The sequence below is a fragment of the Zonotrichia albicollis genome, chromosome 1 (assembly GCF_047830755.1).
Source record: "Zonotrichia albicollis isolate bZonAlb1 chromosome 1, bZonAlb1.hap1, whole genome shotgun sequence".
Classification (NCBI taxonomy): domain Eukaryota; kingdom Metazoa; phylum Chordata; class Aves; order Passeriformes; family Passerellidae; genus Zonotrichia; species Zonotrichia albicollis.
Genome location: NC_133819.1, coordinates 69,376,944 through 69,401,506, shown reverse-complemented (window position 1 = coordinate 69,401,506; position 24,563 = coordinate 69,376,944). Strand labels below are relative to the sequence as shown.

Here is a 24,563-nt window from a genome sequence, read left to right as displayed (position 1 = left end):
ATGCATATATATATATGTATGTGTGTGTGGATATGTAGGGCTTTTTTTGCTTCCCACCTACCTTTCCTTTGCACACTCCCTTCCTCAGAGAATTTCATAAATAAATTACTGATGATCTAGGCATAGAGGAGCAGACTGAGGAGTAGGATTTAAAAATAATTTGATGCCTGTAAAATGGATCATTTTCACAGTTAAACTATTTTTGCTCTTGTCTCAGAGGAATGTTGAAAGTGGAAAGAAAATGTTTTTGCAACAAAAATTATTGGCAATTTTCAACAAACACAAAAGTATTGGAAGTGCTTAGGGTTTTATCCTTCTGAATTCTTCCAATGTGAAAGTTAAACCAAGGTACATAGTTGTCTCCACCAAATTCCGTTTCAATATTTGTTTGTGTTCTTTGGGCTCTGTTATTTATCTGGAAAAATCACAATTTTCTCTTTAAAAATGTAAATGCAAATGGAAGATCTAAATAGAGGGCTTGTCTTGCTTTTAGAAAGCCTGTGCATGAGCTAGTTTGAGAAAGTGAGCAGTTTAACACAGCAGTACAGAACCTGGCACAGGCTGCAAACCTTCCCAGGAAGCAGCAGGGCAGATTTACTGTGTGTGGGCATCCCCACGCTTGCCTGTGATCAGTTCTTTAATCATGACACTATTTTATGATTGCTTGATGGCTGTTGCATTTTGGAAAGAAAACACTAATGAATCAGATTCTCCTATGCTTCCAGCCAGACGAACATCCCAAATCCCACCAACTTCTACTTGGTCTCCCATGAGTCTCTGTAACTATGAGGAACAGAAAAAGAATTGCTTACAAAATAAATGTACTGCAGGGTGAATCCAGCTCAGTGCTATCTTGGTTCTCTTACAGGTTACAGGCTAGCAGTATCATTCACATTGCAGTAACTCACACACAAGTTTTCAGTCAAACTTAGGAAAGGTTGAGATGTTCAAGTATCGGTCCCAGGTGGTACCCATCAAAGACATCACATCTTGTGTTAGCTGTTGCTTTGGAGAGCCCAAGGCAGGTGTGAGCTGAAATGACAGATTCTCTGAGATTGGCCCTGGAACTGCAATCTTAGACCATGCCAAAACTTGTGGGTTTGCGTTTTAATTAGCTATCCCCAGTCTTCAGTCCTTCATTCATGCCATCCGCTGTGTTATGGCATCCAAATCAGGGGACTGATTTAGCTGAAAACCTGTTCTCCAAGAAAAGCAGTAGGGTGGGAGGGTCGTGCTGCTGCTGAGTGGGTATTGTTTGCCTGCACAACCATCTGTGTGGCCACAGAGCAGGCGTGGTGCTGCCCAGGAGTGAGCAGGGCAAGGGCTGCTGCTCTTGCTGAGCTTGCTACCTGTTATTTCCAGATGAAAAGGCTGTGGTATTTGCTGTGGGAAGATGAATAGTCTATGGCTTTGGAGGATGTCTAGCAGGAAAGTCACACAGATACCCTTTATCTTCTTTTGGATGTCCTTTTCATGCAAAACCAGTTGGCTGCTGCCTTTCAGTTTTGCAGGTAACCTTTGCAGGCATTGCTATATCAAAGATTGCAGTTTAGATTTATCATATCTGTGTTTAGACCTATCACTCTTTGCACCGTGATGAATCAGGGGAGACAGACTTTTTTTTGCCTGTTAAGCTTGAGGGTGATGGATCAGCTGCTAGTCACTGCTCTCAAGTCTGATATACCACCCATCCAGTCTGCCCTGTTGTTTCACAAGAGACTGCTTTTTCTGTATTGAAATATCTGATGAAAAGGAAATTCAAACACACAATATATTACTTCAATAAATATATTGAAAAGGATTTATGTACAAAGTTTTACCCTATTTATTTTCTGGGGTTCATAGTTGAAGTTCTGTCTCAGCCTGTGTTGCCACACTGCCAGATTACCTTTCAGAAGCCACGTTGTCTAACATGTAAGAGTTGAGCAGTCCTGCATCAGGACTGTCGGTATTGACAGAGATGGTCCTGCACATGGAATTCAGGTATGGCAAATACTTGTATTTCATTCTTCAGGGATTTCAGAGCCCTTTATTTGGATGGGAGTTTCTATTGAATCAAGCTTCTTAGGAAGACTGAGTGAGGTGTCTGCATTTCTCTTCACTTGCAATGAGGTTAAATGATTCATTGAGTGACATTCTGCAAATCCTTGTCACTCGCTGTCCTACTCAGATCCGCTTCCCCTTCTGATATCCTGCTGTGGTCAGAGATGTCTGGTGTTTATCAGAGATGAATATGTTAGTTTAGGCAAGCAATGCTGCTATAAATAAGGTATGAACTTGTAATTGTAATTGATCCCATTTTTGTAGCTGAATGAATTGCCACCTTTATGCTCATCTGCATAGCCTGGAAGTTTTCACATTCTTAAATATTTTTTATGGGAGCCATTTAATGCAAATATATTTTATAGTATTGGGGGAATGGGTACATGAACATGAACCCAGTTGCTTTCAGCAGTTCAGCTAATGAATGGTAACTCAATAATTCTCTGTAGCTCAAGCATCACAGTATGTGAATACACTTAAATTTCATTTTTTGGCTTTGTCTGCAACTCTTGAGATACTCTTCTTGGTTCCTAGCAAAAGACCAGCTGTTTTTTTGTGTTGGTCCTGTGCTTCCTTGAACCTGCTCTCAGTGCTGCTTTCTGTCTCTTGAAACCAAGCGTACCTGGTTTCTGCTCACTTGAGAAGGCAGAGAGGAGGCAGGTATGCTTGTTCTGAATGGATTGGCAAACCCAGCGAACATCATGGTTACTGTGTGTGCATTGCTATGTTTGTAACACAAAGAGAGGGTAAATTTTCAGCAAAGTGTGGGTTTGGTTCATTTCCTAATGGAAACAAGTCTAAAGTTTCATCCCAGTCCATTCACTCTTATGGTGGAACCTTTGGAAGCCACGTAGTGCCTCAGCCGGAATGTCTGCAGCCCAGTGAATGGAAGGCATGGGGGCTTTATGCCATAAGCCAAATTTAGCTGCTGTGGTTATTTACTAACAGAATTTCAGTATGGATGGTTCAAATTCATCTAGATCAACTTGATCTTTTATGGTATTCTGTTTGAAATATGAAATGGTGAAGGGTCCTCCATTTATCAAAGGTCGTTAAATGGGTTGAAAAGTAAAAAAAATAAAAAGGGGACATCAAAGGTCTTAGTAACATGAAGCTGAAGGAGAAGTGCCAAAAGAGAGGGAGTTGTGAATCCTTCCAAGGTCTTGTGCTTCTTGGTTTGTGTGATGTTTCCAGCGGGTTACAAGTGAGGGTGACCATGAAGTTGTTACCTCTGTGCAGAAAGTACTTCTTGGTTAGTTTTACATCTCATTTCCTTTGAATTTCCCACAAAATTTTAGTTGGCTTCCCATACAGGCTTCACAGCTAAATGCTAGCAAATGCCAAGTAAAAAGAAAGTAGAAGGGGGAAAAAAAGTGAAAAGCTAGAAAAAGAAGACTGAGTGTAGTTGCCATTTAAAGGAAAAAAAAAATCCAAAACCCAAACTAAACCCAACCACAAAACCCATAAGGGCTGTAGAGTATCCATGTGTCCTGGTCATGAATGTTGCACTGCTCAAGACAGCACTGCAGTTGGGAGTATCACTGTGGATCTCTTGGTGGTGAGTGTGCACAGACATCTTCAGAAGAAACTCAGTTTATATTATGTAATACTGTCAGTGTGACCTTTGAGGGAAATCTCTGAAGGCATGTATTTGTTAGAAATGTTCCTCCTCCATCCAGTTTGACCACGTTTGTCCCTTCCCACATGCTGTAGAGCCACTGCAGAGACCAGCTCTCCCCTTCCACAGCAGAGGGAGTGAGCAAAGTGCAGTTCCCCCCTGCTCCATGTCCTGCTGCTCTGTGCTGCACCACAGGCTGCTGCTCCATGGGGCAGGCTCTGTGCAGGGATCCTTCATCTCCGGGAGCCCTGGCACTGCATCCCTGAGGTCCAACAGTGAGCAGTTCTGCCCTGCTGCCTGGGAAATGCCAACTGCTGAGACACTGAATATTCAAGCTGAACCCATGGCTTAATACAAGGGTGAGAAATCATGAAAAGGAGTGCTCTTTGCTATATCTGCCTCTTTCTCTTGCAGTATTTTTTAAATGGCGGAGTTGTGCCAAAAAGATACAAGTTGCCTTTGAAACAATTTTTAAGTGTAAATGTGACATTTCCTCCACCAATCACACTTTCTTCAGATGAAAGATAATAGAGTTGTCTGACTAGCTCAGCCCTGGGTCTTTGCTGGAGTAGTTATCCAGAATGAATTAGATCTATAGTGGTGGTTTTAAAAATTATTTTATTTTTCTTTTCTTTCTGTTAAGTTCTAAGCTGATTTAGCATCTCAGTTTGAGTGTGAAAATATTCTAAAACGCAGATGATCAGTGATTTATATGTAGTACCCAGCATCCTTCTGCCCAGTCCTCATTTTATTTTGAGTTGATGTCATAAGAGATACTCAAGTCAGAGAATGTACTGTGGTTTTTTTCTCAGAACATTAAAAATCCATGCTAATTTCATTCCTGCTAATTCTAAGTCTCAGGACAGCTTAAATTAAAATATAAATGACACAATATTTTTAGTGTGGATTGTGTGTAATTGTGGTTAATGCTTTTTTATTATTAATTTTTTATTCTTGAAAATTCATCTGCAAGTGTGTTCATTTCCATCTTCTCTAACCAAAAGCAAACCACTCAATGCCTTTAGCCAGATGGATTTCAGAGCAGCCCAGTCTTGTATGGTAATGACTCAACAACTTACTGAGCCCAGTTAGCGGCTTTATAGATCATGACTCAAAGTACCTCATAGTTAAATTTCGTAACAGTCCCACTTAGATTATCTCACATCCTCCATGTTCATTAAGGCAGTCATGCCTTCTCTCAGCAAAGGAGTGATTCACCATTAATGTTTCTAAGTCTTGATCCCCACACCCTACTTCTTTCCAACCTTTCTTTTCAGTGTTGGAAAGCCAGCAGTCAGCTTGGCCCACCATACAGAAGAATAAAGGCAATGATTTTTAACAGATTCGTGTTTAATGGCAGTAACTTCCTAAGCATTTCTGCTATATTTGTTGAAGTATGAGAATGAGTTTACGAATACAGTCCTCCTTTCTGAGGATGTGCATTATGTTTGTCAGAAGGGACAATTTCACTTGTACAGAATGAAGTCTGTGCTAGAGCAGAGGCCCTGTGAAGGACCCTACGTACCTAAGTTTGGCTCAGACCAGTGACCTCAGGCTTATCTGATGGCAGAAGACTTTGCAGTGTTGCAAAGTTCAGCTGTCATAGCAGTTTTTGCTTACCTCTTCTCTTGCTGTCCTGTTCACATTCATTCATTTCCTAACTAAACTGGTGTATCATCATTTTTAAAAAGAGGATCTGACTGGCTGCTTCTGCTCATCAGTTTTAAAAACATTGCTACCAAGGGACCTGTCCCTCTTGTTTTGTGAAACATCAGCTGAATTCTCAGTTGGCAGAAAGAGATGTCATCCCATTGCCTTCAATGGGAATAGGTCAGGAGCTTTGACTCAGCAACTTTTGGGGACAGCTGGACAGGGTTTTTCCTCTCCCTTATATCTGAATCTCATTTAGATGTACAGCATGGCTTTACATGAACTTGGGGGAGTAAAGGAGGATGGGCATTACTGTTTAGGTGGATTCAGCAAATTACCAGTTTGTGATTTTAGCCCGTTTCCACATGTGTTTTTCCTGGCAGGCTAAGTCTTGCTTTGTGCTGTTCTCACCTTGCACTGTGCTGGCAGAGTGTCTGGGGAGGCCATTCAGTGACTCAGACTGAGAATTTGGTCATTTTTCAGCCCCATCAGCTTGCTATTGTGGTTCATCACATGTGCAGCCACTCAGGCAGATGTGCTGGTTTAGGTGCAGTAGGGCAAATCTGAGAAGCACCTGGAGATGGGATTGGAGAAGGATTTATGCAAACAGCAATGCTGCTCTGTTTTATTGCCTCAGCTAGGTGCTACTGAAATTCTTCCAGTTTGTGGAAAAGAAAGTAGATACAGACTCAACCTTTAAAAAATAAAAACAACAACAACAAAACTGAAAGATTGATCCAACACAGTATGGATCTAACCATGGGCTTTGTAGGTGGATGCTGAGCTTCATCCAGATTTTTTCCATGCTTCCCTGTGGAGTTTCTGTAATGTGTTGTGAGATACACAGAATCAGAACTGAGATCTGTTGAGATACAGGAGAGTGTTTGTCCCTGCCAGTGCAGATGTGCCAGTAATATAAGAAAGCTTTCATCCAGCTTAGAAGTGCTTATGAATGTTTTGAATGTCCAAACCCTTGCAACCTGTGCTTTGGACTGCTTTGGTACTTCAGCTTGTATGATGGGTTTATTGCAGTCAGGGGTAAGACCCTTTTAACCTTTTCCCAAGTGGATGCTAAAGTAAAATCACAATAGCATCAAGTATCATGATATACTGTGAATGAAAAGTGTGTAGGTTTCAGGAACAAGTTCTGCAGATCTCTCTCTCTCTCTCTACTTCATGCTGCTCAGCAATCTGATTTTACGGAGTTGTCCAAACTGTCTCTGTGTCTTCACCTTTTGGTAGAGACTACAGTGCAAAATGTCACAGGGTTATTCTAGTCTCCATCTTCTCAATAAGGGCTACAGCGTATTTTCTGACGTCCCTTCCATTTTAGGGAAGTACATTCTCTCACTGGATGAACACACATGGCACCTGGCTTGGTTCAGCCATCTCTGCAGAGAGAAGGTGTCACTGGCTGGGAGGTTTGTCCATGTGAGTGCAGTGGAGGGACACAGTGGATGCAGAAGGGAGCATGAATAGATCTGCAGCCCTCTCAGCACTGAATGTCCCACAATTTCATATTCTTTGGCACTGAGTATGTATTCAAACATAATGTTAGAACAGCAGACATCCTGGCTAGGTATGTCAAATTAGGCAAAGTAGAGAACAAACTCTGCTGATCTTAATGGAGTAAACCTCCCTGGGACACTTGGCAAGGCAACTGTTCAGGTGTAACTCCCTATCATCTCAGAAGGAATGTCTCCTTCCTTGTATGTTACTGTAGTTCAAATGAAGAAGGTCTACCAGCAGATGGTGGTGCTTAAGGTCATGCCACCAAATTGTTGGATCTACTGTATAATACCAGTCATGTCTTCTGTAACTCTAAAGTCAGTAATGTAAGAATAACTTGAGTTCATTTCAGTTAGAAATCTGAGTTAGTGGTTGCTGTGTGTGACCTACCCTGAATTACCTACCAGTAAGGCAGGTTTGTGGGACTGTGGTGCAGGAACCTGTGGCATATAGGTCTTTCTGCTGTGATTCAGACAGTCATGTCAAGAATGTGATCTCTTTCTGAGGGGAAAAGAGAGTATACAGCTTAAACTTAGTTAAGAGACTCTCCAGTTCAGGGAAGAACGGACTGCAGTACATTCAAAAGTAGTATGTGCCCCCATTAAGCCATTTTTCGTTACTGTACAGGATAAATCATAAATAGTTTATTTGTTCCTTGGCAGCTTCATATTTCATGTAAGAACAGAAGAACACATATGCAACGGCACTTCTGTGAGATCAACATTTAATCCCTGAAAATTATTTAGTAAACATCAAGGATTCCCAAAAACTAGCAGTCTTATTAGTCCAAGCAAACTTGTGAAGGTTAATAAAAAACCTAGCCTTTCCAGAAATGGCTAGGAATGTATCACAAAATCACAAAATATTCTGGGTTGGATATACACACTTATATACACATACTCATACAAGTAGATGGGGTTATTATGGTGGCATCTCATTCTGTGCTGTGGAAGGCAGTGTGGGCATGTAAAAAGAGAGGTGGCTCCTTCCTCACAGCCGTTGTCTACATGAGGAACAGGCTCAGTAAGTGAGTACAGAACAGCAAATGAGGGAGAGCAGGGAGGCCAGGATAATATGTAGGAATATGAGGGGAACATGGCTGCTTATTCAGAGCATTGTGTGGGGGCTCCATGGGTTGAGATTTCTAGGTGTTTCTGTTATGAGATTAGCTGATCTGCAGTATATCCTAGGACATACTATTTCCTCTGTATTTTTTCAGCCTCACCACCTGCAACAGGGCATAAAGTTGATCAGCTTCGATGTCAGAAGGCCACAGTCCCCAGAGTAGGGCCAACCAAGCAATCTTGATTTAAGGATTGGTGTCTCAGATGTCTCCTAGTCCCCGGACTTCCCAAAATTGCTTTGGGATGAAGAACCTCAACAGGCTTGTTAGCAACATTGTTTTGTTAGAAGAAAGACTTTGCCCTTATTTTAAGGTTGTCTGTGGTTTAATGTGAACTTGGAAAGCTGAAAGCAAAGAGCTAACCTTTTGATATAAACTCAGAAATGTTTAAAAGGAAGAATGTGGTTCAGCCTATCAAAGATACACAGAGTCTCCTGTGACTGTTCCTAAGGCATCTCTCATCCCTGAAGCAAATGGGACAAGCAGTTGAGTGACATTCTCCCTTTGGGATGCTGTCTTATAGAGTGGACTTTTCTGTGTCTTTGCTTGTTTGTTTTTTTTTTGTTTGTTTGTTTTGTAGGCTTAGGCAGTGAAAGGTAATTGAGCAGCACTTTGCTTTCCTATGTGCTCTCTTTCAACATTGGCCCACAAGGTAATGATAGGGTTGCTGGTCTAAAGAGCTTACATCACTTTCAGAGGATAAAAAAATACAGGACGTGCGTTAAGATGGAGCTGTAGGGAGCTATCTTTGCTACTCAAGTAACTTTCTGCATTTTAAAGACTGTTACATTACGTTATGCTAAAGAGTTGAAGAGTACTGCCACCTAGTTCATCCTCCTACTCCAAAACAGGATCAGCTCTACTTATAGCATTCCTGACAGACACTTGTATAACCAGTCCTTTAAGACTTCCAGCAAAGGGGAGTCCAACCGCCTTTCCAAGTGAATTTTGAAGCTGAACATTTCTGCAATATGAGCTCATTACTTTTGTCTCCAGCTGCTTGTGAATGTTGATGAAAGATTAGTACCCAACTCTGTGCAGCAGCATTTTAGGTATTTAAAGGGTGTCTTCATGCTTTCTGTTCTTTAGGCTGAACCACCTGTATTCTATCAGTCTTGCCTTGTAACTTGGGCTGCCCAGCAATGTCATGGGTTCACCCGCAGCTCATGGTTCTGTGTGGTCCTTAGATGCTTTGTGCAGTGCTGCTTTTCCCCTAGCTTTCACTTGATCTGGTTGAACTGTACCCTCAAGTTTGTTGGGATTATTCTAACCTTTTCTTCAGTTATACTTAGAATTTTTCCCAATTTAACGCAATATGCCAGTTAACAAACACTTCTGCTGTGTCACCTCTTCCATTAGTGAAAGCATTCCATCATCCAGGAGCCAGACTGAAGAACCTTACAAGAATGATCCTTCAGATTTGGCTGAACTGGGGATAACTGCTCCCAGAAACAAGAAATTATTGACAAGTACTACAGGTACTTGCAAGATCACATTTTTGTAGTAATCACCAGTATTGATCACCAGTTTTCTCTTCCATCTATATGCAATTCCCCCTATGGTGAAGCATTTAGGAAGATAGATTTTTAGTACCTTGTTTTATGAACTGGATTTAGTATTTTTTTTTTTGTTTTTTCACTTTTCATTATATTTCTTAATTTTTTTTCCTAAAATTTTGCAGCTTTGTCTGAAACTACTTGTAGCTGCCAGTTGAATCATGTTTTGTGACATGTTGATCTTAGACCATTTTTTCTTAACTGGTTTAACTCACTGTGAAGATGCACATACCTACACATGCACCTACTCTCCATATTACTTCCTGCAATTTATCATTTCACTTATTGATTATTGATTTGTTAGCCTGTTATCCCTTCATAGATGGAAATTAGGTTGTTTTGACTAGATTTAATCAATGTATCCATGTTTTATATTTTTTTTTTACGTTTTAAAAAAATTTTCCATTGTGTGCTTACAAACCATTTCACAGATTCACAGAATAATCTGAGTTGGAAGGGACCCACAAGGAGCACCAAGCTCAAGTCTTAAGTGAATGGCCTGTACAGAGATCAAACCCACAACCTGGGCATTATTAACACCATGCCCCAAGTAACTGAGCTAATTAGCTACAATACAGTTATCTGGGAAGTTAAAGTAAAAACAAAAGGTTCCCAGTTTCTGTGGCTTCCTAGCTTTAGGTTTTTTTCTCCATTTCCAAAAATAAGCACTCTGACCTTTCTGAAACATTTGGTACCTTACTTGTCCTCTGTGAACTCTCAAAGACAACTGATAACAGCCTTGAGATTCCTTCTGCTCATTCCTGAGGTGCTTTAGGGCAAAGTTCATGTCTTGGACAATTTGAGAACGTTTGGTTTACTCTGATGCTTCCTGTGAATTCCCTATTCTGGGCTGAGATCTTATTCCTTTGTTGAAACGAATTCCTGCTAGTGGGAGGATTGCTTGGCCTTTTTTAGTAAAGTCATAGCAAAAATGGTATTTTGATCTTCCTAGTGTAATGCCTCAGTGGCTTACTTTCCTTTCTTGAGTGGCAGACCAATAATTTTGTTTTACTGACAGAATGATGCATTTCATTTTGTGCCCTGACTTTTTAATCTTCATGCCCACAGGATGTTTTACTGCATGATGCTCATGTATTTTCTCACTGTAGGAGGTGTGCACTATGCATACTTCCTAGCATATACACATTTTTTATTTTCATAAAGAGCAACCATAATATTAAGGGGGCAACATACCAAACATGACAGCTAGAGTTTTCCAAATGAATGCTCATTTTGATAGCTGTTAAAATTCTAGCCAGTGCACCTCATTAGAATATGTTGTCATCTTTGGGCTAGTTTCAGTAGTGCTGCAATACTGTTCCGTTCCCATTGTTCCGTTCAAAATAACCAGGAAAGCCTCACCTACAAGATCCAGACTCTTTGTCTCTCATCATGGTCTAAATGTGCTACCTCTACAAAGGGGAATCTGGCAAGAGAAAAGTTTAACAGCCTGATAGTTTTCCAGTGTGTTAACAGTAGTTTAATCTGCTGGCCAGTAGTTATCCTTGCTCTGAGGACTTTCTCTGAGTTGTCTTTCCAAAGCAGCAACTGTCAGAAAAATGATGAGAAGAGGTTTCTTGTGGCTGTCTGTGTGGAACCACTCTATCCTCAGGGAGGGAAAGTGGTGGATTTCTGCATCTCCAAAACAAATCCAGTTAGCCAGATTAAGGCTCGTAAACCTGACAATTCTGAGAGGAAAAATAACTTATGAACTGGAAGGACATAGTAAGCAACACTTAATTGTGCAAGTGGCTGCAGGGTTTTCACCAGCTTTGACAGATACTGTAAGCAGCCCCATTGAGAAGCCCCTTCTATTTGCACACACAGAGCTACAGATGGTTTTAAGTTTCCTACTGGTGCTGCAGGCTGACCAGTGGAGCAGGTGCTTTTAATGTATTGCTTTTCCTCAAAAAAAAGCAAATGATTTTTTTTAAACTCTGTTTTCTGTTTCTAAAGTCCCTCTTGTCTTTTAATCTCAGATTAACTCAGCTGTTTCTTCTGACTTCTTGTCCCCATCCTGTTTTCTTCTGTTTTGGGCTTAGTTTATCAGTTAAGAAGCAGCACATTTGGTTATCCTGATGTTGTCTCTCCCCTGCCCTTTCCACTCTGTATTGGATGAATTGCTTTTCCTGCCATAGGGTGTTTTTGGTTTCCAGGACTGCTGTACAATAGTGCAGTAAAGAAGGGTCAGTGGCAGTGGGGGTGAATGGGAAGGGTAACTTGGAAGAAGGGTAACTCAAGGGTCTGTGCCTGCGCTTGTCCAAGCCCCCTCTTGCTCATCAATTTTCTGTGGGACCTTGGAGAAGTCATTTAGGTTCTCATCTGAGTTCAGAACCATGTCCATCTTTACTTTAACTCACAGCAAGTGTAAAAAGACCTTAAACACGTTTCTCCTGGGCCTGATAAGGACAAAGCCACTAATCTCAGTGAAGAAATCTATACAAGAGTCTAAAACAGCATTCAGACCTTCTCATGCTCTTGTCTGTCATCTAGACCCTGTTTTCTGCTAGTGCTCAGTGGAGATACATCTAAATCAGCTGTCACTACCATCCATCTTCATTTCTTAGGAGAATGAATTGTTTTAAATTCTCATATAAATTCCCTTTTTACTTGATTATGAAATATGTTTTAATTTGACAGCAATGTTATTTTTAGTAATATTTCTCGTAGCCTTTTGTATTAACATCTAGTTGGCAGAAAAAACTGCTAAATATTTATACTTCTCGTCTTTGATCTTTCACTCAGAAGAACTGAAAAGGTATCACACTTAACATTTTTATTATAAATATTTTAGAAAGCATTTTAAGAGTCCAAATTCACCTCTCATGTTGGATTTATTCAGAATGTTGGGATGGGTTGTCACTCTTAAGTACAGGTAGTACAATGGTTGGAAAGTTTAGAGTGATCCTGCTGTGGCTAAGGGCCAGAAATGGAATTATTAACATCACAGTTTGATAGAGGAAGACCAAAGTTTCTTGCATCCTCTTACTTGCACACGGTGGCTCAGAGGGAGATGAATACAAGAGGCACAACCTACACAAGAAGCACAGCTCTACAAAGTGTGTTTGCCAGAGCTGCTCTTTGCAAACGGGTTGCATCCCTCATCCTCTCCAGTACAGACAGTTTCCCTGGAAGGGCACAACAGGGTTGTGAATGAGATACCCGAGTCACAAAGTTCTGCCAGAACCACAGGGCCTGTTGTGGTACCCGGAGATACCTTCTTCCACCGCTAAATTAGCAGGGATTTAGAAGGTCAAGAAAATGTGGAGAAAGCAGGAGAACCAGCAATGGCAGAAAATATGTTGATTTATTATGGGTTTACTCACTGAAAATGTGACTTTTTCTAAGAATTTCCTGGTTGGTAGCCAAAATGCTTCAGCTTCCAGCAGTACTAGGACTTCCAGGTAATGTGTGCTTCTGTTCTCCTCAGTATGTCAATATCAGCTATGCCCGCCAAGTTTCTTTTCCAGAGAGAGGGCTGATCCATGATAGGAACTTTCTGCCTTGGCCTCTCATGGGAAATGCAGTCCTGCCATGGTTTCTGAACTAAACAGGGAAGGAAAAAGTCAGGAATCTTAATGGCAATTCCTCTGAGACAGAATATCCAAATCGAGTTATTTTGTTCTTTTGTTTGCCCGGTTAGAGAGTGTTTAAGTCTCCAGTGGTCAATTTTTAAACAAATAATGAAAACTATTACTCCTTGCATTCTATTTTGGTGAAAACAAGATTAGACTTTGAAAAGACTTTGACATGAACCTTTTTCAGTCAAACCTAGGGAAAGTGAAGCAAATTTAAACCCTGTGCTGTTCACAGAACAAGTCTCATGCTGAGACTATAGTTTTTTCTCTCTTATTTTCAGCATACAATTATTTTTCTATGTTTAGTACATAAAAATTAGCCTCAAGTACTTTACCAATCAACCTTCTCTAATTTGCCACTGCAATGGGTAGAAGTTATTTCACTGGATTTTTTATATATGTATCAGAAAGTTTTCTTTCTCCCATCTTTATTTCACCTATGCAGTCCTTGTATCCTGTCACGGTGATAACTCTGAAGAAAAAATAGGGGTTTGTACCCTATTCTGAGTCTCACAGGTTTGCACATGTTCTGATCTTTGTGTGCATGGCTTTCTTCCATTGCTCAAAGGCTCAGCCTTGGGAAGTTGAGAGACTCCTTCCATGCGTAATGTTGGATTTATGTGGCATGGTGAGTGCTCTGTGGTTACTCTGATCAAAGTTAAACAAGTCTTGAAGGTATTCAGCCTCTAGCCCACTCTTGAATCTTCCTGCATTTAGAGCAGGATTTTGAACTGAATCACTCAATGGACTGGTGAGCCCCTAAAAACAGAAGAGGCCCAGTGTGAAGTGAATGCACAAAGTTCACCTTGCAAGAGGGACAATTCTCAGTCACATCCAGCTTTAAATCCACCTTAAATTGATTGGTCAGAATTGGCATTGATCAAATGTATGGGAATTCTGTCCCCTGAGTTCAATAGATGGTTTTCCCAAAGAGACAGAGGTTGGAGGACAAGCAGTCATCACCAAGGCTGGAATCCATCTCCTTGAGAAATTATTTCATACCTACTTTACAGCCATTGATCACTGCCTTCTTCAAGGAATCAATGAGTCACTGTCTTGACAATTAAAAGAAAAAACACAATCCCAAATCCCAAGGCTTTGTATGTTTTTTCTGCCCTTTGGTGGCAGCAAAAGTCTGTGTCACAGTTAGCTTATGATCCTGTGAGTACTCTAAATTTTTTTTTTAGTATAATGGAGAATGGTACTTTTCTTTTTCACCCTCGTGATATTTCATTGCTGCCTGCATGTAATGGATTCCATTACTCCTGATGCTGTGAGACTTAAGAGCTTTTTAATAGGAAGTGCTTGGATCTGAGATGGGTTATCTGTATCCTTTGCTGGTTACTGAGAGGATGCACAAGGGAAATGCTCTCTGAATTTCTTGTATAACTCAGTCTGTTTAGAGTTCCCTCTGCTTGGGAGCTGGCAGAACAGAGCCCTGCACTGCTCATGGTAGTTCTTTTGTTGGCCTCTGTCAACAAACCAAGGTGATCTGTTGAAATAAGCAAAGGTCTTTATGGGCCAAAGTGCTCAGCCAAAGCACAACTAATTGCTCCAGCTGTTCCATTAAACGTTTAGTGAGTACCTTAACAGCCAGGAAACTTTCAAGTGGAGCCTGAGAAAGATTTTTTGTCAGTATTTATCTATTTGTATCTGTTCCTGCATGCAAGAAATTAGTTGATAGATTTAGGCAGAAAAGGAAACAATCATCAAAGCTTTTGAAATAATCCAACATTTTTGAATACTGGACAATGACTCAGATTGTACTTGTGGCTATCTAACAGTGTCCAGTGACTGAGAAGCTGAAAGTCCTTTCATTTTTCATCCATTTTTCACTTTCTAAACTAGAAGGTGTTATTTATGCCTTTTGCCATTGTATCCCATACTGTGCTCTTTATCTCTCAATAATCTGGCTATTAACAGAATTTTGACTTTTTTTTCTCTACATGAAGAGAGAAGCTTAAAATGGAATTAATACTAAAGAAAGAATGAAAAGGTCAAGCAGGTTTCAGGTTTGGTATTCAGATACAGATATCACTAAGTCCAATTAGAAAAGAGCAGAAAGTCCATTACTGTCTCAGTTTTGTGAAATAGAAGAACAATATTTCAGTCCAATCATCAGTTAGTGAACATGCATCTCTTTTGAAGTGACCACAAAAAAAAATCCAGTAAAGTTGACATTCTAACATGCATTTATTGGCCTGAACTTTTTTTGAAGCTGAGCCACCCTTCTGCCAGGTGTCAGCTGGAGAAGGTATGCAAGAGAAATGACCATTTCCTGCTTTCTGTGGGTTTAAAACAATTCTTTCATCTGGAGGTGATCTAATGCCTTTCACTGGCATCAAAATCACCTTAAACAAAAACATGTCCCTTTTTTAAAAGAATATGCTGTGTGTACAATGTGCTCTTCCAGAGAAATGAAGTATTAGCATTTGAAAGGACAGATGAGAATGCGTATTTTGGAAACACCTTTGTTCAGAGAATTGCCTCTATATTCTATGTGCATATCACCATGGTAATTGAAATATTTGCCACTGATGAGAAGGTATACAGCACAAGCCTTTTGCCATTTCCCATGATGTGGTTTCTAGCAAAGAGTGCTATTTGTCAGTTTAAAATTTATGGTAGGATATTTAGCAGTTGTGCCTACTGTCATAGAGATGGATGTGGTTTGAAAGCATGAAACAAAAAGGAACATCTTCTTGCAGTTTAATATTCTTCCCCATTTCCACTTAAAATGTGAGCCATTCTGGAACTGCTGGAGCCACAAAGCAAAACCAAAGCTGTGCTCTCTGCGTGGCTTTGTCAATTAGGATGCTGGTAACATGAAACAGTTTATTCCTTTCTTGCTGTCATCACTGCTTTTGGGACATTGTTGCAAACAAAACAAGCCTGTCTCTTCCCTGAGGTCATTTCATGCATGTGAACTCTGTGAAGGGTGTAGCAGCCACTGAGTACTGTGTGAAGGTTTATGTAAGGGAATTACATGATGAATCTTATGAAGGCATATAGGATACACATTTGCTCAACAGGGATATCCTTGAGGAACCTCATTAAACATGACTCACTTAACAGAGAGAAAAAAAATCTCAAATGCTTGGACTCACTACCATGTGTGTACATCTTTCATTTGAAATAGTATTCTGTAGGAAAAGGTGCAGTATAGGTATCATGGTGAGTAGTACTGCTTAGTGAACTGCTCAGGATACAAAAGGGATGGTACTCTTTTTCGCTCTGTCGTGCTGTGGCCGATTGTCATCTCTAGTTTTCTGTTCCTCAAAGTAAATCCAGCTCTCCAGAAAAATGTCTGGCTTTGTGTTGTCCTCGCCACTTAAGAACAGGGGTCACCTCCATATAGAACTCTCTGTGTTTCTGTGCTTCATTTAAGGCACAGATGGAAAGTAGAACACAGTTAAAAGGTAATGGGGTTTCCTACTCAGTGCTGCCCCTTTTATCTCCCTCTTCCAGTACAGGATGGATAAAATTTCATTCTTGTTATGGTATTGCATGTGGAAGAGATAAGTGTCAATGCCAGGCATTATTCTTTATGCAACATTTTGGTTACCAAATGACCCTGTGGTCAGTCTTATGTAATGCCTGAGACAGCTTCCGTAGAATGCTGAAGTGTGTTGCTGTTGGTAGCTTCTGGGATCAGCTTTCCAGCCAAGTTGCATTTAAAGCATACTTCAGTGATCTTCCAAGCAGGGAAAGCTAAGACACGTGTATTAATTTTTGATGCCTACCACACCCTTTCATTCTAGCCTAGGTACCACGGTGAGGTTGTTTTCATATTGATTTTATTAGACTAGTGGCAGACTAAGACCCCTTCATTTCTTGTTCTGCTTAGGTATCAGGCTGACATACCCAAACAAATACACTGACCTTCAGATGGACCCACACAGTGACTCTGACCTGGCAGGGACCAGCTCCCTAGCACAGCAAGGCAGCTGAGTGCCAATTCCTGAAAATCACGAGGCAAAGCTCTTTCCTCCAAAACTCATATGAAAGAACATTAGGCATTATTTCACTGCAGTGTTTGCCCACAGTGTGTATCCTGTTTCCTCCTGTGGCATCAGGATAAACCCGTCTCCCTTCTCCCTTGGAGCAGTGCTCCGCTGTGCTCACTGCGCTTCATTACCTGCAAGCCGCAGGCTGGTGCAGAGGAGACTTGTGACACTGAGATCAGCTGGAGCCTAATGGGAGAGGAGTCCGCATGACTGCAGCCGCACGGACTGCTCTGCCGCTGCGCTCTAGGTAAATAAAGCCCATAAAGCCCACTGTGCTCACTCTTCAGCTGCTACATTTTTTTCCTCTTTTTTTACTTCTTTTATTTTTGTTTTTTTATCCCATGAAGCTGCTGTTGCTGCAGGTTTTGGCCTCAAAATTTCGTTTCTCAGGATAGAGAGCCACTGCTTCTGTATCGTCAGGCTGCAGCATGACATGCAGCAGAGATTTCATTATGCATAAGCAGAGCCATCACTAAGGTAGGCAAACACTCTGGCTCTGCAGAACAAAAGGGAAGTGAGAAACAGAATGAGCAAATGTATTATTTGCTGACAATAATTGTTTCCAGTTGCAGCTGATGGCAGGGATTAATCATAGTGTCTTAATACTTTATTTGGGAGCAGAGGAAATATTAAGGGAGGGAAGAGCTGAGAAGTGCTTTTCCAAATCTCCCTTGAAAAGTTAGTAAATAGTACGCTGGAAATGATGCTTAAGGTTTTGAAACTTGCAGTGTGTCTTTTATTGAAATGGCTTTGAACCCTTATACTCCTTATTTCTAATTAGCATCTGAGATGCAGATAAACCTAGCTAAAAGGTGGGAGAAAAACATAGCATACAATTTAGCATCCATGTTATGTGGAGTTATGTATATTAGTTGTTACAATTTCATTTTTTCCTAAAATTAAACCTAGATTAATTACATATAATGCAATCCCCATTTTAGTTCTCTCACGCCTGTGCTTAACTTCAGCTGCAGCTAGCAAAGCTCTAGTCCAGTGCTGTTCTCTGCAACCTCTGTCTTTTCCTGATTTAAATACATCCTAAAGCTATTGTTTTTCCATAACATCCACAAGAAACTATTGTGTCCTAGTCTACCATATGTAATTTGTTATGGAATGAACCACTCTCTATCACGGAGGGAGGGGAACACAGAAACACCTGAGACAGGAGTAATTGTCCCTTTCATTTAACCAAGGCCAGTGCTGTAGCCATGCCTACCACAGCTTACACCTACATTAAACAAACTTGTTTTACATCACATTAAATAATGATAATAAATTTTTGGTCATGGATATATTCCCAATATTTGCAAAACTTCAGGACTGAGCCTGTGACTGTACACCTTGTAAATAGATTTTCAGCCAAAGCAATTTACACATGTTTTTGATCAGGTGAATTCCTGTAGCACCTTTAAAAATTGAAATACTACCAGCTCTAAGGATATTTGCTAGCCTGGTTTTGAAAATCATTTCTGTTGCACTCCAATGCATTGTCCCTCTTTCTTACTCAAGTATTTCACTGGCAATGCAGCTTCTGACCAAATCCTTGTTATTCCATTTACTTGCTTCCCTGAGGTTTGTCCTCTTGGCTGCTTTGAAGAGGTGGAGCAGAGCAGAGCAACACCTTCCCCACAATTGCGGCTCCCCCTCTTTTCTCAAAGATTACTTTTCTGCAGCATTTAACCTGCACACAGGGAAAGCTCTTGGCTTTTAGCAGTTAACTGCAGTCGGCTTAACACTTTATGAAATGCAGTTTGCCCTTTCAGGCGCTAGCCAGATTTAACTTGCTTTATCTTCAGAGCACACAAAAAAGGAGAAATGCTTTAATTAGAAGTAGCTTTTTTGTTGTAAACTGCCAGTGGGAGTAGGGTGAACTTCCCACCCTTGTTGGGTGGGACAAAATTAGTATCAAATAACAATTCTGAGGTAAAAATTACCTGTGTCTGTTCCTAGCAGGATTTGAGGTTGAAATTAATATCTTGAGAGTTGTCTTTCTGGGTGAACACATCTAACCTTAGATTTAATCATATAATCATAGGCATAAATGTGGTTCTAACATGAAGCAATTTTCAGGAGAGAGATGACCCAAAGCTTGCAGACTGCCTTTGTGTGCCATTAAATGCAGAGTTCTGCCAGTCTGGAAGCTTCTTCTGCCTGGTACTGTCTGGTTCCCCACTATTTTTCCCCTCAGATTCTCTCTCTTTCATTGAAGTGAGTGTTCACCTTTGAAAGAAGAAACTGTGTGGGCTCCATTTAAGACTAAAAAAGATACCAAAACTGCCATTTAAATTCAGTAACACAGGCACTGCAATTACAGGGATGCCCTTGCAAAACTAGGTTCTTCTGCCTGCTTTTGATGGAGAGCAGGGAGGGTTTTTTTCATTCTTACTCAACCTAATTGTTTGTCCTGATTTTTCATTAACTTGTCTTTGCCTAACCAGCAACTCTTAAATACTTTTCTTTCCCCCATCATTCCCTTTTCGCTATTCCTGTTCTCTGTTCTCCTTTGTCTCTTACTTTCCATGGCACAGGGCACAAATCCCTCCTCTGGGGGCTCTTTGCCCTGGTAAGAAGCTACCACACCACAATACAAATTGAGGTATGAGGTGGACTTCAGCAGAGTCCTCTGCCAAAATTAAAATTCAGCTCAGTCCCGCCTCTCCGAACTGTGTATCTTAGCATTAAGGTGATTTTCAAGCAACAAGGGCAAAATTAGACCGCAAATAAAAATGATCCAGAGGGTAAGTGTTTGGCCTCATGTATTTGCATTTGCAGGCAGATGTATTTATGAGTCCTCTTTTGGTTTGTGTTTTGTAGGACGAAGAAGGTCAGCCACTGCTACCGTATCATTTACCGGCACCCGGAGAGGACGCTAACGCAGGACGAGGTGCATCGCATCCATCAGGCTATTGAGGAGTCAGCAGTCCGGGAGCTTGGGGTGGAGGGCAGGTTCTAGCAATGCTGCTCTGGAGCCACGAGGACAGTTGCTTTTTTCTTTCTATTTTTCCATTTTTTTCCCCCTCTCTTTTTTTCTTCTGTTTTCTTCTTTTTTTGGGAGGTAGTTTTAGGTCACAAGTAGAGAGACGGGTTTTGTGACAGAAAGGGATTGATGAATGGGCAATGGTAAAACTGGCAGGTAATAAACATTACTACTGAGAAATCATTGATAGAATGCTGGTGCTTTATTTTAAGAAATGGGGGAACAGCAGTAATGTAAGATTTCCCTCCTGTTACGATAAGAAATACAGTGCCTGGTGGTTTTCTGTGTTGTTAATTGGTCCCTGGGTTCCATTAACTGTAAATACTTGGCATTATTTTAGTGTTGACAGGATCTTCTGTCCATGTAACAAGTGAAGCAAATCAGAGACACAGATTACTTCAGGGAAGAAAAACCCATCCTGCCCCACCTCACCCTATCCCCACTCCCAGCTTTTTTTTTTTTTTTTAAATAAGAGATGTCAGATTTTGCTTCAAGAAACCTTCCAAGAAGTACTTCTTGTGACTCCCTTACCTTCAGAGCCCATGGGTGTTGCTTTCATCAGCTTCAGAGAAGGAGCCACTGTGGTTTGGGCCAGGCTGGGCAGTTTACAAATCCTGGGTCACTGGCAAGTTTTTCCTGTTAGATCCTCTTGTTCCCACAAAGCTGAGCAGAGCTTAGTCAGGTGCTCCAAGCTCTGCTGCCTTCACCAGGGGAGGAGCTCCCTTGTCTCACTTTTCTTTGCATAGACACCAGTGCAAGATAAGTCTCCTCCCCTGTCACCATCAAAGTGTTGGTATCACCTGTGGCAGGATGGCAGTAAATAGAAACTCTTCCCTACAATGCCCTGAAAAGCAGCTGCCTTGATCTCTCACAGTATCTTGCTATCTAGCTGCAGTGTCTGCTCAGAAATTTGACCTTTAAGGCAGGAAACCAAACTAAAATGGGATCTTCTGCTGTTTGAGGCTGCAGTTGCTTTACAGGATGCTTTCCTTTTTCATTGCAGGTTATAATAAGTAAATTCTGGTGGTAGTATGGTGCTAGGGCCTGTAGAAATGTTCAAATGATCTGATAAATACTTGATGAGCCATTGCAGATGCTGATACGGAATGTGGGACCTGTTTTGGCTTATGATAACATTTCATAGAGTGTTGCAGGTCACATCTGGTTGCTGTGCAGACAACATTCCCTCCTTCAGAGAAGAAGGCAGTAAAAATGCTGCAATAAACAGCATCTAACACTGATTTATACCTTATCAAGAAACATCTGTGCAGCAGGCTTGTACTCAACCATACGAAGCCAGTAACTATTGCAGATGTGACAGAGGCAGAGAGCTCATTTTAATTTCATTACTCGACATATTTAGCTGTGTAAACAAATCCTAATCTAAATTGCTGTTGTGTTATCCAAATAACTTGATTATGAAAACAGTATGCTAGACTTTCTACAAGGCAAAAAGAATGGGTGCCATTTAGGCATCAGAAAAACCTACATGGTTATTTTTAAACCATCATCTACTAAAATCCATAAATACAGCATAGCCCATTTGATGTTTCTCAGTCTCCTTAATCCTTCACCTTTTCAGAATTTTCAGTGATGACATGAGAAGGAGGAGGAGGAGGAGAAGGAGGACTTCTCTGAACTGCACTGAGCAGTACTTGTTCCAAGACGGGGTGATTGATGCTGTCACACAGGCTAGCAGATATTGTGGATCTTAATTGATGAAATTGTCTGTGGAGAGAGTACCATAACCTGTGTGCTCTATGAAAGAACTAAGTCTCTTGGGAAAACAGGAGAACATCTGTGGTGAAGTATGTCACAAGATTTCCCTTTTAATGTATTGATTAGTGAGGTTTCTCTTTTCTACTCCCCAAATCTTTCAGTTCTTCTTTGATTCTGATCAGCCAGTTTTGAGGGCATAGAAATCTGGGAAAAACAAGGAGCAGAAAATAGGACATTGACCCTTTTCCACTGCAGCCACAGGACTTCATGTCTGGCTTTGCAAGGCAGTTTGGATGTTCTAGGATCAGCCTAGAACAGTCATTAACATCAGCTGTGTTTGACTCAATGATTTCAGAGCTCTTTTCCAAGCTAAACAATTCTGTGATTCTCTGTGTCAGAATTGCACTCCAGTGAGCACAGTGAGCAACAGCCAGGTAGCTGAACTGGTGGAGTAGTGTTGTCCTTTGAAACCTGAAAAGTTAATCTCACAAACTAATAGGATAAGGGGGAAATGGAAAGCTTTCCCTGAAGGTGGCCTGTCATCTTCTGGAGTACATGGTTTCATAGGAACAACTTTCAGGCCATAAGATTAAAAACCAAACAACCTCTTCAGGAGCAAGTGTGATTCAGTCATATGAAGGCCTGTAAAATCATATGGGCTGACTGTGAGCATAATATACATACTTGACTATGTTTAGCTTAGGTAAGCCTTTGTCATATATGTTCTAGGATTAACCTACTCTGAAGACCTATTGTTCTGGCAAGGATTCACCACAAGCAGCAAAGCAGACCTCAGATCAAAAGGCATCACTGTTCCTCTTTATGCTCCTGTCCTTGGGCAAATATGGTCTTCCCTTCAAAGCTTCACCTTAATTTTACTGGGAAATTTGCTATGGATAGTAGTAAACTCTCAAACCATGTGATCCCTTGTGGGTGCCAACAGAGACCCCATTAGAATCTCAAGGTTGTAAAAGCCGTGGTTTATTTTATTGCTGGTCAGAGACACAGGATGCCAGCAGGACCTCAGAGACTGGACTGATCCTGGTGGGAGTGTGACTGAGGAAGGTCCTTGGGACAGTCAGTGACCAACTCTGACAAAGAAAGGGCTGTCCTCTGCTGTCACTTGGCTTTTCTCAAGACACATTTAGCACAAAGGTGGGTGAACTGGCTTGAAGACCAACAACAATGTCACTGCCAAGGTAAGATCCTTTGCTGGTCTCTGCTACCCTATAATCTGTCTCATTAATATCCCCCAGCCTTGGATGAGCTCCAAGTCTAGTGAAGGGGGATGAGTTCCCAAATACAAAAGTGATACCATGCCATGTGGAAATATTAAGAGGAGCAGCATTTAAGTAATTAATCACCATGCTGGCTGACTAGTGAGAGGCACAATACACTGCTTCTTGTTTTTATCAGCTCCTTCTTTATGTTTTTGTGCGCCTTGTGGGTTTTATATCAGCATCCTTTAATAAAGAGGGAAAAGTCAATTGTAGCAACAGAAGCTACAGGAGTACTGGCTGGGCATCTGTGTGACTGAACAGTATGTACTGTTTGAATGTTGTGGGTGCTGGTTTTCTTTTTAGTTGCCATTGGTTTTCAAGCTAACTGTGATTCCTGAAAGACCAGAGATTTAGTTTTAGTGCCCAGTTTGAGATCTTCCCAGTAAAAGGCAGCAGATTTATGGTGCACTAAGCCTTACCTTGTTCTGATGTTCTTTTTAAAGGTGCTGCAGTGGAAAGGTGGTGTGATCTAGATAGGCAGGAAATGGCTCTGTGTTTTTATCCTTGAGACTGCAGTCACCTCTGCCATGGCATTGCCAGGTGTGATCAAACAGTCACAGAAATCTGAAATCAGTTTTCTACTGGGAATCCAAGCTATATTAGTAAACCACTGGTGATCATTATTGCCCTTCCACTGGGAGTGTTACTGCTGTCCCTCTGCAGCTGGTGGCTGTACTGCAGCACCGAATTTGCTGACTTCTTACTCTACACCTGTATTGAGTTTCTCAGCTACTGACATATTGGTCTCAGCCCTTGAATAATTTTGTGTAGGGATTAACTTTTTGTGAAAAAAAGTTGTGGGCTTTTCATGTGTGTGGTAGTTTTTATCTGCAGTGATTGGTGCATTTCACCTGTCCCAGGAAAACTCACAGTCAACACAGGACTCTTTGGTGGTTCATTGAAGAAAACACAGGGAGTTTTGCCCTGAAAAACAGAATTATGTCCATCTCATTGAGTTCATATTTGGGCAAAACTAAAGAACCTGTGGGTTGACTGAAGGTTGACTAGTGTTCGTTGGTTAAGCCAGGCTCAGAAAGCACCCTGTGTTGCCACCCTCACCCCAAACACACACAAAAGCAGTTTTATGCACAAGGACATTCTGTCAGATTCAGTGTGTGCCTCTAAAATGATGGTGCTGGGTATTTCAGGCTTGCTAGTTGGTGAATATCTCCATCTGAATTGCTATCATCTGGGAGAGAAAATGGCTTTGTATTTCAGCTCTGGAAAAAGTAGCTATATTTTTAAAGCTCAGAGCTTTCTTCAGCTACTGTCTGCTGTGTGTCATTGCTCAGAGATGACTGTTTCTGTAAAACAGTTTTGCTTTCTGTGTAGAACATGCCATATTGACTAATTACACACATCCTGATCAAATTTTAAGATATGTGAGCGTTGTCTCTGAAGGGCCACCAAAACTGAAGCAGTCTTGTGATGACCTTGAACAAATTTGTAGGGGGCACAAGAAACCAGCCATTGGTTACTTGCTACCTGCTTTTAAATGTTGGT

General features: G+C 41.1%; 1 protein-coding gene across 11 annotated transcripts in view; it reads left to right on the top strand.

Moving 5' to 3' along the window:
* Positions 1-20,241, top strand: part of FARS2 (phenylalanyl-tRNA synthetase 2, mitochondrial) — a 230,627-nt gene extending 210,386 nt beyond the window's left edge. For 10 of the 11 annotated variants that reach the window (XM_074544180.1, XM_074544212.1, XM_074544210.1 and 7 more), the window contains one exon: positions 19,899-20,241. In XM_074544180.1, coding sequence (XP_074400281.1) covers positions 19,899-20,037 — 139 coding nt within the window. In that variant the 3' untranslated portion in view covers positions 20,038-20,241. Of the gene's footprint in view, positions 1-17,185; positions 17,332-19,898 lie in introns of all 11 variants that reach the window. The other variant, XM_074544173.1, reaches the window with a different exon arrangement.
* Positions 20,242-24,563: the final 4,322 nt, after the last annotated feature.